Source organism: Drosophila grimshawi, unplaced genomic scaffold (genome assembly GCF_018153295.1).
Source record: "Drosophila grimshawi isolate 15287-2541.00 unplaced genomic scaffold, ASM1815329v1 contig_1367, whole genome shotgun sequence".
Lineage (NCBI taxonomy): Eukaryota > Metazoa > Arthropoda > Insecta > Diptera > Drosophilidae > Drosophila > Drosophila grimshawi.
This window is the reverse complement of record NW_025062889.1, coordinates 2,506,604-2,524,204: the sequence shown is the minus strand read 5'-3', so window position 1 is coordinate 2,524,204 and position 17,601 is coordinate 2,506,604. Positions and strand designations below refer to the sequence as shown.

Genomic DNA, 17,601 nt, shown 5'->3' with positions numbered 1-17,601 from the left:
TGATTAATGCCTAAAAACTTGAATCAAGCTTGTGCTCACTGTTTGCTTTGGTTCCTTCCTTGATGCCGTAAGGAATCCGGCTAAGAAAACTCCATTTAAATATAATTTACAAAAAATGCAACAGATTAAAAAAAGTGGCTTACGGCAAATAACACGACTTTTATTTAAGAATACATTTCTGTAATGAATGCTAAAAACCTTAAATCAAGCCTTTTTTTAGTTCCATAAATCCTTGATTTATAGAGAAACCAGCTAAAACAACTCCCTTTAAATATAATTTGCGCTTAGCTGCCATAACGTCCTCGCCGACCAATAGCATTGTTATATTTGTTTTTTGTTTGCGACATGGGTTCGCCGAATCCTCCACTTGCTCGCACTGCATCACCTGCATAAGGATTCATCGGACTCCCTGCTCCTGCATAAGGATTCATCGGACTCCCTGCTCCTGCATAAGGATTCATTGAATTCGCTGCTCCTCCATATGGATTCACCTGCATCGGAGCTCCTCCATATGGATTCACCTGCATCGGTGCTCCTCCATAAGAATTCATTGGCGTCGGTGCTCCACCATATGGATTCGCTGCTACTCCATAAGGATTCATAGTGTCGCCCTCCTCGGTTCGTGCCAGATTAATTTGGGGTAACAGACAAGTGCCTTCGCAGGCCATCAGGGTGCGAAAACGATTGTTGTTCTCATCGCAGTTGTCCGTGGTGAAGATCTTGCACTCGTGATCATCATGGTCGTAGAACCAATAGTTGCGCACAATCACTGGGTTGGCCAGGCAGGGCTGTGTCGAAGCGAATGGCTTCTCGTAGCAATAGTCCTGCATCACATTGTAGTTACCCGACGCATCCGGCTGTCGATTCCCGTACCGTACAGTTGATGGAGCACGTGTGCTGAAACCCGGTCGCAAATTGTACTCCGGACTCTGCTCGATATTGTTGTAGTTGTTCAGCTTATTATCCTGTCGGTAATCATTGAATTTATTGGGTTGTTTGTAGTCCTCGTTGTTGCCTCTATTCTCCTGCCTATAATCATTAAAGTTGTTGGGTACCTTTTCCTCCCTGTTGTCGTTGTAGCTATTGGGTTTATTATAGACCTCAGTGCCTCGATTGGAGAAGGGACCACGCGGAAATTCAGTGGGTGAAGCGGCTGCCAAATTATTGTTCCATCCCTGCCTGTTTCTATTCGCATTCAAACCCCAGGCGGGTTTGTCATATCCATCCTCACTCGTCTCGCCAAATACTTCCGGCTGCTTTAATCCATCGAAATCGCCATGGTCGGCTATGGTGCCACCACAATCAGAACCCGTGCACTGTCGCGACTCCTCGAGCGGTATTCGCATCACTGTCTGGCAACGTGATCTCGCCTGCGGATTGTAGTAGTCACGTGTCCGTGTCGAAATGCCACGCCCACATGTCTTCGAGCATGGCGACCAATCGCTCCACGTGCCCAGCTCACACTCGGCTATGGTATCGGGTCCATTCGGATTATTGTATGCTCCATTGTCGAAGGCGGCGTTGCCCAGGTCATTCTCGTTGCCGCATTGTGTGCCCTGACACTGACGCATCTCCTCCAGCCGACGATCGCAGCTGTAACTGGTGGCCAGCGCTGGATTCTTGTAGCTGCGAAAACGTTGCGAGTAGCCCGAACCACAGCGTGTGCTGCAGTTGCTCCAATCGTTCCACGGATGAGTAGCGCACTCCAACGGACCCTCCTGGGGTACTAGAGAGGCAGAGAGAGAGAGAGAGAGAGAGAGAGAGAGAGTGAGACATTGACTTTGTTTTATATGTTTCAATGACAACAACACTGTTAGCAAAATCATGGAATGAAAAATCATCAACAGCTTCCTTTTACTTATGCTTTCATTAATGGCGTACGCACAAAAAGAGAGCTTTAAAATTTTAACTGAGAATGCTGAGCGAAACTATGTAAAAACATGTAAAGCTTTTGATCCCGTCTCTCATTGCAGCTCTGAGCGGCAGCTCACCTCAGCACTCTGCTCTGCGCGCAATTTCACCACAGCTCTCTGAGCTCAGATCTCGACTGGGCTTTTAGTCAACAACTGCTCGCAGTAGAAGTAAATTGCTAATTGATGACCGGCAGAAAATTACTCTGCTAATTTTGTTCTTCGTTGAATGTAATGCTTTTAATATGGTAAGTTTTATACACATACCCTCCTCGCACTCGCGCATATAAGACTTCTTTCTCGTCAGATAAAGTGTGGCAAGCGGCTTCATTGGTGCACCGGAATCATCATAGAATGGCGAACGAGGATCGCTGGGATACGAAGAGGTAATACGCCGTATAACATCTGGCGGCACTTGCGGCTGATCAGCTGACTGCATGGAAGATGTATTAATGTCAACTGCAGCAACTACAAGAGATCAACTCACCATATAGGATGGACCCGAATCGGTACCAATGTCCCAGGGATATAGATTCAATACTTTCCGCTCTAGCCACGTACAGTTGCTCAAGCACAGCTCTAAGCCGGCCACGCCCACAATCCAGTCGGGCGATGGATCAATTTTGGCTGCCAGCGAGATCTGATGATGCTGTGGATCGACCCGAGCATTCGCCAGGGTTGTGCCAAAGACGTTCAAACGATGACCAATGCCGGGCGCCTTGATAATAGTCCTCACCTCACCATTCTAAAAGATACAGATGAGCTAAACTCAAAGCGAACGAGTGTGAATAAGATTAGAGTAGTTGAACCTGTGTATTATCTCGAATCTCCTGCTCCAGTGTACGGGTGGCTCCATGCTCGGCCAGCTCACGCATGCCCTGGCTCGCTCGCCCCCCGTACGCCCAATAGCGATAGCTATAACTATGCGAGGCCCCAATGATTTCGCCCAAACGTGTGCGCCACGCCTCCGGCGGAAAGTCCTTGGCATGCGTGTTACGCGCCCACTTCCGCTCCAGCACAATCTATGGTGAGTTGTGGCTAATGAATCAACTTTCGATGTGTATTTCTACTCACCTCATATTTGGCCTCATCGCAGGCACAACAATTTTGTAGGGGAGGCGTTAAGCTATTCAGCTCATCAATCTCCTCGGGGCAGATGCGCTTGGTCAGGAATCCATCGTCAATGAACCAGACATCGCGGTGTTGAACGATGCCCGCTTTGATCAGGACACATCCACTATCCGGCAGCTTGGGCGCCATCCAGGAGACATCGATACGAGTCTTGGCATTTGTATTTGTGCTCTCGACCATGTTCTCGCAGCCAGCGCTGAATCTCGTCTCGGAACTGTCGTACAGCTCAAAGTGTCCCGTCACATCCTGTGCATTATACGGCACACCAGGATCCTCGCTCTCCACGACCAACGTAAAGCTGATGAACTTCAGACTGATGGGACACGACAGCGAAACTAAAAGGCGAATAATAATTAATTTTTATAAAGAGCATGTCTCTCAAGACTCACCATTGTACTGATGATCGGGTATGTAGGTCTCCGGGTTGCCATCGATCAATATCTTAAAATTCTCATCGACAGCCGAACGTTCTCCACTGGCGCCTTGGGGAATCCGACTGCAGCCGCCACTCACATCCTGAATCCAGGGCACAACAAACAGAATTACGACCACAATTCGACTCATTTTCATCCGTCCGAGACTCCAAACGCAGCCGCAGCCAAAAGCAAACTGTCCAAATTAAGTTTCCAAGCGATTGATGAACACTCTTAATTATTTTTTACAGACTGCGTTGCGGCGTCGTTTTCTCTACAATATAAGAGCTCCCATCTTAATTGAGTTGAGTCGTTACTTTAAATATTTCGAGTGGCGCCTTTTAATACGTTCTTCGACTATTTATTTCTTTGTGTCTCTGACAATTAATTAATTTATTTCGCGTTGGGTTCTTTGAACTGTTTGCTTTGAAAACATAATAGTGCCGAAGCGAAGTGCTCTGCAGCATTTTATGTGGGTCAATCATAAGCAGCAGACAGTTCCCCAAATGGCGAATTCGTTAATAAAAACGTGCCGCAAATTATGTCGCTGGAAAAACAAACAAAATTGTTGGCATACAAAAAACAGCAGCTGATTAATTTGATCTTTATGCTCCTTCTGCTCACATTAAGATGTGCAAAGCTTTTAAGCTCCGCTCGCCCTTGTGTGGTGTGGTAAAAAGCTTAGCATAAATGGGATTGAATCCGTGTTGAATTCTGTTTGTTTTATATTTTATTTGCTTATTTTATATATAATCAAAGACATGATAGTCTTTTATAAAATACGAGAGATTACATGGATTGTGTATTATCAATACAAGATTAAATATATATATAATTATATATATAGATATAAATAGAGTAGCTAATACTAAGCGAGCCTAGACTAAATTGACATGATGCATAAATAAATTCGATATTACTGCCACTTGTCGATGTCGTCGTTGCTATTGAGGAGACACGGCATCATGACGCACTTCTCGATGCGCACCCGATCCTTGCACTTGTAGCTCAGATCCGTGTTGAGCAGGGTGCGAGTGCGTTGACGCACCGAGTTGCTGCCACAGCTGGCAGTGCACGGAGTCCAGGCGGACCACTCCGAGTAGCGGCATTCGTCGCGCAACTCCAGCGCCTGCAACTTGGCTGTGGGCAGATGACGCCGATCATTAAAGCTGCCACTCACCGAATACATATCGTCGCAGCGCTGATAGCAGCGATCCAAACGCACCAGATGCTTGGGACACTGCTTGCCGCCATATTTGGGTGTGCGCAGCACTCGACGCGTCCTCAACTGGACTCCCTCGCCACAGGTGGCGTTGCAGTGATGCGAAATCCACTCGGAGACGAGACAATCGATGCGATGCTGCATCATCGGCTGTTCGGAGCTGAGGCGTTGTTCGCTGCGCAGCTGCTGCTTGTGGCGGGGCAGGCGACACGTCTCGTCGCACTCCTCCTTCGACTTGAACTTGTTGAGGTTCGTGTCACAGCGATCCGACCAGTAAATGGCACACTGATCACTCGGATGATCGTAATACCAATAGTTGGTCACATCGCTATCGCGACAATGACTCTCCCGCGGCGACTCGAAACAGAAGTGTGGCACAATCGTGTCGCAGCTGGGATTCGTGCAATTGACCTCCTCGAGCAGTTTGATATGGCGACAGGGATCGGTGCCATCGTCATTGGGATCATGGACGCCATACACTTCATTGTTGTTCCACACTTTGCGCATACGCTTGCGTATCCCAGTGCCACCACAGGGACCCAAACACGGCGAGAAGTCCGACCAGGGTGACAAACCACACACGGCTGGCACATAATCCTCCTTGCGCTGGCTATAGCTCTGGAAGTTGCGGAAGAGGGAACGCTTCTCCGTCGAGCCATCTCCATTGCCATTACCATCAGCATCGCCCATTGCATCGGTTTGGGTATCATCAGCCTCCGCCTCGTCTCCGTTGCCAATGTCGCCACCGCATTGGCTCGCCTCGCAGGATCTCATCTCCTGTAGACGCGCTTTGCTCGCCTTCTGGCACTTCTTCTTCGCCCGCCGGTTGAGGTAGTGACGGGTGCGTATCATCTCGCCCGTGCCACAGGTCACCGTGCACGAGGACCACTCACTCCACTCGGACAGCCCGCATTCGGGATCGGTGTTGGGCAACTCCTCCACAGGCTGCACGCCCTCGGGCACCTCCTCGTTGAAGGTGGCACATTTGCGGCCCTGACAGTGCTTCTCCTCGCGCAACGCATTGTTGCATCTGTGACGCTGTGAGGAAGTTGGATTATTAATGGATTATATATTATAATATTACATTTTGCCCAATTGATTTAGTTACCATGGCCAGTGTGGGATTCTTAAATTCACGTGTCCTGTACTGTTTGCCGGGTCCACACTTGGCGCTGCACTCATCCCACCGACTCCAGGCGAGCGTGGCGCATTCCGGCGGCACCTGCTCCGCTGAGAAGCGAGACTTCAGTTAGTTAAGGGAATAATCTTTAGTAGAGACTCTCCACTTACTATCGCCTGCTTCGCAATTCTTCTCATAGAGACGACGCCTGTTAATGTGTAGAGTAGCCAGTGGTTTCATCTCAGCGCCCGTGGGATCATAGAAGGGCGAACGTGGATCATTGGGAAAATTGGACTTGATTCGACGGACAACATCGGGCGGCACCTGAGGCTGGTCTGCGGACTGAAAGAAACAGATAGTGTATTAAAAAGAAACTATCAATCATCAAAAAACTTCGCTCACCATGTAGGAAGGTCCACTATCTGTGCCCGCATCCCAGGGATATAGATTATGCACCTTGTTCTCCACCCACGAGCAATTGGGCAAGCACAGCTCTAGTCCGGAGACGCCGACAATCCAATCGGGGGATGGATCCACCATGGAGACCAATGAGATCAAATGATGATTGGAGTCCACACGGAATACTGCAAATGTTTTGCCCGTTACATTCGGATAGGCAATGCCACGTGCCTTAATGATGGTCCGAATGTGGTCGCTCTGATCCTTCAGCTCGCTCTCCAGGGTGCGCGTCGAACCATGCTCGGCCACCTCGCGCAATCCCTCGCTGGCCAGCTCCCCATACTGCCAGAAGCGATAGTCGATGGTGTGCGAGGCGCCAATGATGTCGCTGAAACGAGTGCGCCAACTGTTCGCCGGAAAGTCCTTGGGATGCGTATGACGCGACCATTTGCCCTCAAAGGTTAACTGAAAGATGAATAAGTTATTAATCTGTTCCATTAACTCAGAAAAGGCAAAGCACTAGTTTTTAGTAGCGAAGGCGATTTACTAAAATATAGGACAATTTGCACCTCATATTTGGCCTCGTCGCAGGCACAGCAGGGATCCACGATGCTGGGCTGAGTGTTGATGTCATCGACCTCCTCCTCGCACATGCGCTTCGTCAGCAGTCCGTCGTCCATGAACCAAACATCGCGATGCTGCATGACCGTCGCACGGATCAGGACACAGCCCAATCCTGGAGTGGTTGGTGCTGCCCAGACAACATCCACATGCGTTTTGAGATTGGTGTTTGTATTCTCAACGAGATTGGGACAGCGTGGACTGAAGCGTGTCTCCGACAAATCACTAATCTCAAAGGCGCCGATTGCATTCGGATCATCCTCAGCATCCCCGTTCTCCAGCTCAAGTGCGAGGCTAAAGCTCACAAAAGAGAGCCCTGAATAGGCGTTCAATGTGACTAGACAGAGGTGAAAGGTGAGTATCTCTCTATCTCTCTCTCTCTTATGTTAAAAGCTCTCTCTCTTCTACTCACCATTGTACTTCTGGCCAGGCACATAGCTCTGCGCATTGTTTGCCACGGAGAGCACAAAGTTCTCATCCACTGGCGATTTGGCTGCAGTTGCCCCTGGAGGCACTCGACTGCATGCCTGGATTAACGGTAAATCGCATCCGATTGCCAATAAAATGATGATGTATAGAAATCCGTACATTGCTTGCACTCTTTCTTCCTATCTCTCCCTCTCTCTCTCTCTCTCTCGCTCTCTCACTTGCACTGTATTTTACAGCTTGTGGGTGCTGCAAATTGAAACGCCATTAATTAGGTGATCTATTTTTAGATTTGGCATATTTGCCATGCTTTCAATTAAACGTACAGTTCGGACAGTATGGATTTAAAGATACATCGAAAATAGGCATCGAAATAAGCGTTTTATTTCGCAATTACTCTTACAAAACATTACAGATAGCTGTAAACGTGAGCTTGAAAGCTCACCACAGCACAGTATTGGCAGTCGATTGAATTAATTGTTCTTCATGCTCCTTTTCATCAACAACTGAGGTGAAATCTGGCTAAGGTGAAAGCTTTGCTGGGAGTTGAAGTAAACGAATAAGAGTTGGGCTTAAAAACCTAATTAATTTGTACTTCGTTTCACTTTCAGTGCATGCTGTATATGAAAGTAAAAGCAACAAATAAATAAAATCAATGAACCGATTTCGTTAATCTACTATTAATTTAAATGAGAACAACTTTCTCTTACTATGACGACATAATTATGATTTCAAGAATTAGATGTGCTTTAAAATGCTGCATCTATAAGCACAAATCATTATCATTTTATTAAATTATTTGTATCAATTATTGATGGTAATTTGATAAGCAACGAATGCTATTTTTATATGATCCATCTATATTTAAATGTCATATTCGTAATTTGCATTTCGTTTGAATGCGGAAACCATTTTGTGGTTTACATTCAAATATCGTTTGGCTTTTTAATTGCTTTGCATATCAATGAATATTTGTATCAAATGTCAATGTTGGCCATGTTAATTAATTGCAATTGCACTTGACATTGCTATAGAACATTTTTTTCTTTTTTAGAGCATATATATACAATAACTTATCTACAAATTGAGAAATATATTAAGCCCTTAGTACTTTGCATGCTGCACTTTCTATTTCGCTGGTTCAATTCAATTGTCAGGCGGAACTTGTAGTAAAAAAAAAGTAAACTGTGAGAACCCTCTCGAATTAAGCCCATACATATGCACATACTTAGTATGTACTTTATTAGGAGGGACATCAGTCAGTCGGCGACTACGTCACTGATTAAATTCAATTGAAAATTGTGGCGAGTGTGCAAAATAAGTAAAATAAAAAGTGTCGAGCTTAACGACAGAAGCAGCAGCAGCAGCAGCAGCAACGAAAGCAAATTCAAATGCCAATAGAAAAACAACATGATTAAAATCACTTTTAGGGTTTCTAAAAGTGTTTCACTTTGCTTTGCGACACCTTCAAGTCAATTGCCATCCACTCGCTAACGACTTACGTATTATCAATAAAAAATCACCAATATGATGAAACTTTTTGCATACATTTAGCAAAAATGTCCTATATTCATGTGTCTAGTAAATTAGCTGAAATGCGGATTATCTTTGCACTTAAAATTCACTTGATCCGCATCTGATTTTAATGAATATTCACAACCGTCTCGCCAAGCGCTCGAATCGCAACTGAACTGCAAATTGCACGAGCTGCTCAATTTGTAAATTCATTTCGACGATGTGCAGTTATTTATGTGAGAGATAGAGCAACGGGCAAAGAGAGAAAGATAGAGAGAGAGAGAGCGAGAGAGAGAGAACGTGGGAGTGTGGGAGCGATAGCAGAATATTGTTGTTCTTGTTGTTGCTGTCTCCCTTTTGCTGCTCTTGCTTCTGCTTTGAGCGTGTGTGTTTTGTGTTTTGTTTTTATCGCATAATTCTAAACAATTTACAACGAAACTGAAACGGATGGGAAGCAAGAAATGAGCGATTGGTGTGCTTCCTGCACAGTGGGCGAAACAGAGCAATTTTTGTGTAATTAATTAAATTTAGCAAATTCATATGAAATAGATTTCTCTGCTATCTTATGCAGAAGTCTTTCTTATCGAGGCATACAAATATTCCTTTATTTTCATTCAATCACAAAGTACAACCACTAATTGTTCATCTATAAAGCAGGCTTTCTCGATATTTTATATTTAAATGTGACTTAAAATTCATAAACAATTCTCATTCATTCAACATCAAACATTACAACGCTGAGTTTCGTAATTCGAAATTAATATTTTTTATTTCTATTTTTTTTACAGATTTTGTTACGCTAAAATAAGACATAGGGCATTAGGATATACCCAAAATGCAAAATTCCCCAGTTGTATCGCGTTGTAAGTGGCATTATTTTCAAATTAAATTGACTCATCAAATTAAATAACATATGCAACAAATATTTTGTTTACAGTACCGCAAAAAATGGGCGGCAAGAGAAACCCACAAAAACTGGCTGGGGCTGAAGTTGCCAAGTTGAATGACGCCGCCAACAATGAAACCAGCAAGAATGATGAAGCAACCAAGGCTCAGCCTGTGCGAAGCAACACTTTAAGCTGTACAGAAAAAAATACTTTGAATATATTATTTTTTCTTTTCTAATTTATAGCTTCCGTCAAGGCTGCCACTGCCCAGAAAAATGGCTGATGAGCCATCAAAGAACAACAATAATAATAATTACAATAATAAATTGATGACCGCTGCTGCAGCACCACCGACACCGTCACCGACACCAGAAGATCGCTTGACGAGAGTTGCCTCAACGACGAGCATGACTTCGCGCCGCTCCATGGATGGAGGCGACTCTGAGGATGTGGCGCCAAAGTTGAGGACTAAGTTCACCCAGCCACGCTTAAATCAGCTGACTAAACAGCGTCTGCAACACAATTATTCTTGCATTGGTAGGTAGTATAGGATTAAAACTGGTTACATATGTTAAGCAAGTTGCTCATATATTGTTATGTAGCTAACAAGAAGTGGAGCTTCCCACCCTTGCCGCCCATTAAGAGAAAAGTGCCCATGAAGAGAAGCTCGACCTTTGCCAATGCAACAGAAGCGCAACAGAAAAATTTGCTGGAAATATCCACTCCACAGACTCTGGAGGCGCTCCAAAAGCAGCTGGAGGACGTTCAGTCGCAATTTCTACAGAGAACATCCAGCTGTCGTCAGCAGGGCCAGGAATGCACCTACAAGCTGGTTACCATTGTGCATGCGGACAATTGCAAGCTGCTGTTGCATCCTGATGACCTCCTTGAATTGCCCAAGAACATACGTAAGTTTTCCCCTTCTCCCGTTTTCAAATCTATATTTCTAAAGTGGTCTGAAATTGAGCAGTTTATCGAGAGTTCATTTAAGCAATCAGATTGTTGGATTGATTTCCTCACCGAAAAATCTTTAACCTGAGATATACCGTTTTAAGATCATAGTTTTTAATTAAGATGTTTAAGAAACTTTTTTAAAGGAATGTTCGTTCGAACGCTTTTACACTTTATATTTGTATTATATTAAATAAAGAAATATATATATTAAATTATTAGCTGCCAAGTCGGCAAATGACTTCAAGCATCTCTGTCATGAGTTCTTTGAGTCCACCTTGAAGTCTATTTCGGAACAGATAATGAACTTGGAGCTGTTCAAGGATGATATAACAGGAGCCGCTGTTTGCGAGACTCTGCGCGTCACGTTGCAAGAGGAGCTGGTAAGTCTGGACTCTAGGTTCTAGAGCTATCTGCAATTGTACAATGAGTCTTTAATTTACAGAATGACAAATTGCTGGCCGTTGACGCTGAGATTATGAGAATGTGTAGTGGTGCCCCCGAAAAAATAGATGTTGGCAATAAGAATAGTGAGCTGCATCGCCCCAACAGCCATCTGCAGTTGGAGAATGAAAACAAGCAGCTCAAGAAACAATTGGAGGCATCGGAGGAGAAGCGGGGCGATCTAGTTTCTCAACTGACCCAAACAAATATATTACTAAAGGACAAAATCGATATCATAGCTGATCAGCAGACAAACATGAACCAGCTGGAGCAAACGTAAGTTAACATTAATCTAAAGAGAACATAAGGAAGTATACTTGTGTAAATAATCTTGTGCCAACAGCAAGGCTGGCATGGAGCAGCTGATGAAGGCGAGCATCGAGGAGCTGGAACAATCTCGAGAAGCCTACAGCAGACAGGAGGAACAATTGAGGTATCACCCGTTCTTGAAGAAGAAATGTGAAGAGCTGGCCGCGAAGATAGCCGAGAAAGATCGTCAGTTGACCGAGAGATATGAGCTGATAACGGAGAGGGATCTTCTGCTGGCCAAGCAGGAGCAACAACTGCAAGATCTGGAGAATTCACTGCTGCTGGAAGCGGATAACACAATGAAAACTCAGATTATGTAACAGATTATCAATTATAGGCCAATTGACTTTTCTTGAAATACTACCTCACACAGCGCCATGCAAGCGGAGCTGGCAAGCAAAGAGACTCTGCTGAGGGCCCAGGAGGAAGTGCAGCTAAAGTTGCGCAGCGAAGTGAGCAAAAAGCAGGAGCAACTAAGCCAAGCAGAGTTAAGGCTATGTCGCAACGAGCAGAAGCGGGAATACGAACTCCAGGTGCTGACCACAAGGGCCGAGCGGATCAGTTCCCTCGACAGAGAGTTGAAGGAGCGCGAACTGGAGAACCGACGTATCCTTACCGATAAAAACACGGTGATTACCCAGGTAAAACCAAACAACACCTCCATATCTGATCTGATGTATGGCTATGTGTATGCGTTCCGTTGCCAGCAGATTACCAACGAGTTGGCCGCCAAAAATGAACAATGCCAGAACTTGAGCAACACCCTTACCACCAATCTGTCCACGCTGCACTGCCAGAAGCATGAAATCAAGCTGCTGGAGGAGAGCAATGAGCGCAACCGGATGCTCAACACCAAACTGTGCGAAAAGAATGTCATCCTCAAGGAACAACTTGACCAACTGCGTCGCACTGCGTAAGTAGAGGCTTAGCGGCCCATCTTCTAGACTGGAGTCGACATCGCTAAAGTTCACTATAAATGTTCCAATGAAAGCTATATGATACAGTAGTTTTATGAAGAGTTTGGTTATAATAGTTTGTTAAACAAATATGGTTTTCATACAAGAACTTATCTTTAGACCGATTCTAACGAACCATGCGAGCTATACTATATAGAAAAAATCATAATACATATTACACACATATTCCTACTTTATCTAAAATAGATATTTTGCAGTAGCACGTATGTCAAAATACTGACTGGCAATGGTGGCAAGAATATCTTTGAGCCAGTGTCAGCTGAGGAGGCCTTGAGACTTCGCTCGAAGCGTCACAAATAATTGAAGGGGGAAGAAGCGCAATTACAACTGGAATAATAACATGTTTATAGCAAGACTTGTCGACAGTTACTATTAGAGTTATATATGTTGTACATTTAATCATTAGTTCCACTAGCTCATTGTGTATCAAAATTATTGTCAATGTAAACTAAAATGCATTCTTTTTTTTTATACATATATATATATATATACATAAATAGATATATACATATACATAACTGTAAGAAGTTAATATTCGGTTTATGCATTGTCGGCACATGAATGGAAAAGTCGTTAATTGAACTGATTTGCGTTTTGAGCGCAGGGTCGCCTAATGCTGCACAAATACACTGAAATCAACTAGATCTAACTAGATATACAGATACAGAAATGGGCGTAGCTTTGGCATAATCTTTAAAAAGCATTCGACAGCCCCCAACTAGCCAGAGATTCGACCACGAAGATTAATTTATCTTGAATTGTGCTCGTGTAGATTTCGTTAAACGTTCTCAGATGAGTTTTGGATCAGTCGCGTCGGGCAAGTCGTCAAAACCAGTTGCAACACTCCGATTTTCATTCTACTTTTTGGTACTTCCTATTTGTAAGGTTTAAAAAATATATGACTACTAAGAGTGTATGTGATCTGAAAGAAAGCCCCAGCTTAAGTTCAAAAAAGATCTTTACAATCTTTTTAAATTGTTTAAATATCTGAACAAGGCAAAGTTTATAAACATTTGTGAAGGTGAACAAAATGGACGATTAACATATTAAAAATCCAGTCTTTTAAACGGTTTCTATTATAACTACAATAAATATATTTAACTATTATAACAAAATATATATATATATATAATATGTGCTCAACGTGTCTACATTTTCTTAAGCAATGATAAGAATTATCACATACCAAACCAACATTTTTTATTGCCTTAGTGCTGTGGAAAACAAAACTGTCTGCTCAAATATAAAACATTTTGGGCACAATGAGACAAAAAAAAGAAAGATTTTATCAAAGATTTACTTAACACAATCCCTTGATAAAGTTAAGTAAGTGAGATTTAAATTCAAGTAAAATAATTTGCACCTACAACTTGAAATTGGGTTACTTTTTGATGGGTAACTCAATTAAGTTATCAAGAATAATGTTGATACTAACTAGTTGTATACCATTTAAGACTTAACACAGTCTTAAATACTCAGACATTATGACCCCAAAGTTTATGGTCAGCTTTTTCTTAATTCTTAAGTCAATGTTGGATTTCAGCTAAAAATAGTTATTTTTATATTTTGATAGTATTTGGAAGACTAAAGATTGAGGACCTTATTTATATATATATCGTTTAACTCTTTCAATCAATTGTCTTGAAATTCGTCAAACAAATTCGGAAAAGTGTGTTAAGAGTTTATTACCCTAAACACATAGAGTTCTTGCCCTATCAGTGATATAACGAAATATTCATTGTCTCATTTACTAGATACATATTAAAAACAGTTACTTCTGAGATTTGTTAAGCAATGTTGACTTTCTTTCCAGGCTTATCAAAATCTGTTGCGATATCAGCTGGAATCGTAAACCCTATAAGTGTAATACACTTAAGGGCCTCTATTAAAAATCCATTCATTACAAAAGCCGATGCACTTTAGTTCTTGCTTCGTGCGCCGCTCGTACATCGATATGGATGCCACACAATTTGATAAGCTCAACAGATTGATGGATGGCAATCTTAAAACAAAACTGACCAGTGATAAAGATTGCGTGATTTACACAACTGAGCTGGTTGGTCAAAAGAACTTAGCAGAAACTGGTAGTAAAGTGTATTAATATGTATTCCAATATTATAGTTTGGTGTGGATAGCAACAGCGATCAGCATGCTGGGGAGGAGGAGGAGGAGCCAGAGGAGGAGCACTTACGCACTCGGGATACATGGGGCAAGGGCATTGAGTTTCTGTTCTCCTGCATTGCTTTGAGCGTCGGCCTAGGCAATGTCTGGCGTTTTCCGTTTATAGCACTGGAAAACGGTGGTGGCGCTTTTCTGATACCATATCTGGTGGTGCTTGTACTGGTGGGCAGACCCATTTATTATCTGGAGGTTACAATCGGACAGTTCAGCAGTCGGGGCTGCATAGGCGCCTTTGACTTGGCACCCATCATGAAAGGTATGTGCACCAAAATTGAAACTGATGAAAAAAGTCGGCCTGAATTTTAGAAAACCGACCTGAAAACTAGAAAGTTTTTCAAACAAAACCAATTTCTAAAGCTGATTCAAAGCTTAAGTTTTCAATTAGAGAGTATCATGCTTGACTCACCTGCCCCCTCTCCACCTTTGACATCTTTGACAGGTGTTGCCTATGGTCAGGTGTATTCCACAGCTCTGGCTACCACCTACTATGCCTGCATCATGGCGTTGACCATACGTTATTTGGTGGCCTCCTTTTCGGAGGTGCTACCCTGGACATACTGCCTGGTCGAGTGGGGCAGTTCGTGTGTGGCAACAGCTGCAACTGCCACAAATAGCAGCAACACGTCCATGCATGGTGTATCCTCTGCAGAGTTATACTTTACGTGAGTTGTGATTGACACATTCGAATCTTCCCAGCTACCTCTTGATTGTTGTTTGTAGTCGCACTGTGCTCAGGGAACCCCCAAATTTGGATGGGGGCCTTGGGACGCCCAGCTGGGAGATGATCTTGTGTTTGATGGCCACATGGATCATCATTGCCATCACCTTGTTCAAGGGTATACGTAGCTCGGGCAAAGCATCCTATTTCCTGGCTCTGTTTCCCTATGTCATCATGCTGATCTTGTTGATCAGGGCGGTCACATTGCCGGGTGCCTGGCAGGGCATCCTCTACTTTGTGCAGCCCCAGTGGAGTCAGTTGCTCAATCCGCATGTCTGGTACTCGGCCATCACACAAATGTTCTTCTCGTTGGCCATCTGCTTTGGCACCCTCATCATGTATGCCTCCTTCAATGACTTCAATAAGCGTGTCCACAAGTGAGTATTGCGGGAGTAGCTAGAAGAGCTAGTTTTCTTAGATATAATAATAACCTTCATACTCTGCCCACACAGGGATGTCATCATTATCACCACTATTGATTCCTTCACCTCCATGTTGGCTGGCTGCATCATCTTTGGCATTCTGGGCAATCTGGCTTACGAGACAAACACCACGGATATTTCGCAAGTGGTCAAAGGTGGGGCAGGATTGGCTTTCATCTCGTATCCAGAGGCCATAGCCAAGTTCAAATATTTGCCACAATTATTTGCTGTGCTCTTCTTCTTCATGCTGCTGGTGCTGGGTATCGGGAGTAACATTGGCATGGCCTCGTGTGTGATCAATGTGGTCAAGGATCGCTTTCCCCATCTGCCCCATTGGCAGCTGGCCATTGGCGCCTCACTGATTGGTTTCGTGTGTGGCCTGGTCTATATGACGCCGGGTGGACAATTCGTTTTGAATCTGGTGGATTTCTATGGTTGCACTTTCATTGCTCTGGTGCTGGCGATAGCCGAGCTTCTGGCCGTCTGCTGGATCTATGGTGTGCGACGTCTGTGCAGCGATATTGAGTTTATGCTCGGCATCAAGACGAGTTTCTATTGGCGCATCTGTTGGGCAATTGTGGCGCCGGGTCTGATGTTCCTCGTCCTCGTCTACATGCTCGTCAGCTATGAGCCCCTTACGTACAAGGGAGTGGAGTATCCTCCGTTGGCCAATATGGCTGGCTGGCTTATTTGGGGACTGGGCGTAGCACAGCTGCCTTTCTGGGCACTCTACAGCATCTATCAGCAGCCGGGAGATAGCTTCAAAGCCGTAAGTCATATTGCAACTTCGAATTTGTAATCTTTATGGAGCACATACAACATGACTCTTCTTCTACTGCAGAAACTGAAATTGGCTATGCAAACCACCTCGGATTGGGGTCCTCGTCAGCCCCAGCAGCTGCAGGCTTACTTTCTGCACCGCAAACGGGTGGCTGAGGCCAAGCAGCGTGGTGGCAACTTCTTTTTTGACAACATTTTTGGTTAGTTAAAAGTTTGTGATTGGTTTCTGCATTTTCAAAATACTTTTTGTACGCTTTATTTTGTTTTGAAGTAACCCCAAAAAACCGCAAGATTTGAATTGATTTTAATTGATTGCTGTTTACTCAAAGCTTTTAGCTTGAATTATGAAAAGATTTTTAAAAACTAACATTTGTATGCAGAGTTTTGTTTTGCAATATTTTAATCATATTAATTTTAGGCTTTAGCATTTTAGCAGCGACTTTTATAATATTATAACTTACTTATACTAAGTAATACCTAAATTAATTTTAAACCAAATAATATGCATAGAAAAATAAAAATAAACGAAGAAAATAAATAAATATTTAACAAAAATATAAAAAAAGGGTTATATTGAGAAAAGAAGGTTGATTTAAGAATATGTCTTTAATTAGTTGATGTTTAATGGTCGAAATAATGATGGTGCAATATTATATTATCTAGAAAACATGCGTAAAACAACAAATAATTCTATAGTCGAGAGAGCTCGACTGGTACCCTGAATTTAACAGCTAAATACATAATTAGTCGATTTCCTGATATTAGTTTGTTCACTATGAAAATACGATTTGATCTCTTGGCAAATCATCTATATTTATTATTATGTCTTTTATTGCTATCGGAAATCGATATTCCAAATTTGAAGTCTGTAGTTCTTATAGTCTCTGAGATCGGTTTGTTCATACAGACGGACAGACAGAAATATTGAATCGAAAATGCTTCCTTCTGCCTTTTGTATAACTTCACTCAATCTATTCAGGGTACAGAAAAATAATGTAATATTTAAACAAATGAAAAAAATTGAGTACACAAGCTACGTTAATATTTGATAAATTAATTCCGATTCTGCTGCAATTCGAATGCTTCACATCGAATAATTCACATATTACATTTAAATCTCTTGTTAATTATCACAGCACTTTTTGATTTCTTTTATTATTGTGCAAAATTAAATA

The 17,601-nt window shown here is 43.1% G+C and overlaps 4 protein-coding genes across 4 annotated transcripts; 2 read left to right on the top strand and 2 right to left on the bottom strand.

Annotated features, from left to right (window-relative positions):
* Nucleotides 1-139: 139 nt before the first annotated feature.
* LOC6568739 (spondin-1) lies at nt 140-3,611 on the bottom strand. Its single transcript, XM_001995087.3, has 6 exons — nt 3,431-3,611; nt 2,985-3,376; nt 2,720-2,932; nt 2,398-2,655; nt 2,178-2,343; nt 140-1,726 (listed from the first exon to the last, which is right to left on the bottom strand). Exons 1-6 carry the CDS (start codon nt 3,609-3,611, stop codon nt 285-287), a joined length of 2,652 nt encoding a protein of 883 aa, XP_001995123.2. The 3' UTR covers nt 140-284.
* Nucleotides 3,612-4,145: 534 nt separating this feature from the next.
* Nucleotides 4,146-8,895, bottom strand: LOC6568740 (spondin-1). The gene is made up of 7 exons (XM_001995088.3): nt 8,745-8,895; nt 7,229-7,491; nt 6,765-7,153; nt 6,199-6,660; nt 5,967-6,138; nt 5,785-5,906; nt 4,146-5,714 (listed from the first exon to the last, which is right to left on the bottom strand). The coding sequence occupies exons 2-7, from the start codon at nt 7,404-7,406 to the stop codon at nt 4,371-4,373; spliced, it is 2,667 nt and encodes an 888-aa protein (XP_001995124.1). The 5' UTR covers nt 7,407-7,491; nt 8,745-8,895; the 3' UTR covers nt 4,146-4,370.
* A 648-nt stretch (nt 8,896-9,543) lies between these two features.
* Nucleotides 9,544-12,798, top strand: LOC6568741 (golgin subfamily A member 6-like protein 7). Its single transcript, XM_032740853.2, has 10 exons — nt 9,544-9,620; nt 9,695-9,816; nt 9,890-10,181; nt 10,247-10,552; nt 10,818-10,978; nt 11,041-11,315; nt 11,383-11,664; nt 11,722-11,989; nt 12,059-12,261; nt 12,523-12,798. The coding sequence occupies exons 1-10, from the start codon at nt 9,593-9,595 to the stop codon at nt 12,623-12,625; spliced, it is 2,040 nt and encodes a 679-aa protein (XP_032596744.2). The 5' UTR covers nt 9,544-9,592; the 3' UTR covers nt 12,626-12,798.
* A 1,340-nt stretch (nt 12,799-14,138) lies between these two features.
* On the top strand, nt 14,139-16,788 carry LOC116805880 (sodium-dependent nutrient amino acid transporter 1). The gene is made up of 6 exons (XM_032740854.2): nt 14,139-14,381; nt 14,447-14,762; nt 14,946-15,168; nt 15,227-15,601; nt 15,677-16,415; nt 16,488-16,788. The coding sequence occupies exons 1-6, from the start codon at nt 14,238-14,240 to the stop codon at nt 16,629-16,631; spliced, it is 1,941 nt and encodes a 646-aa protein (XP_032596745.1). The 5' UTR covers nt 14,139-14,237; the 3' UTR covers nt 16,632-16,788.
* The last annotated feature ends 813 nt before the right edge of the window (nt 16,789-17,601 follow it).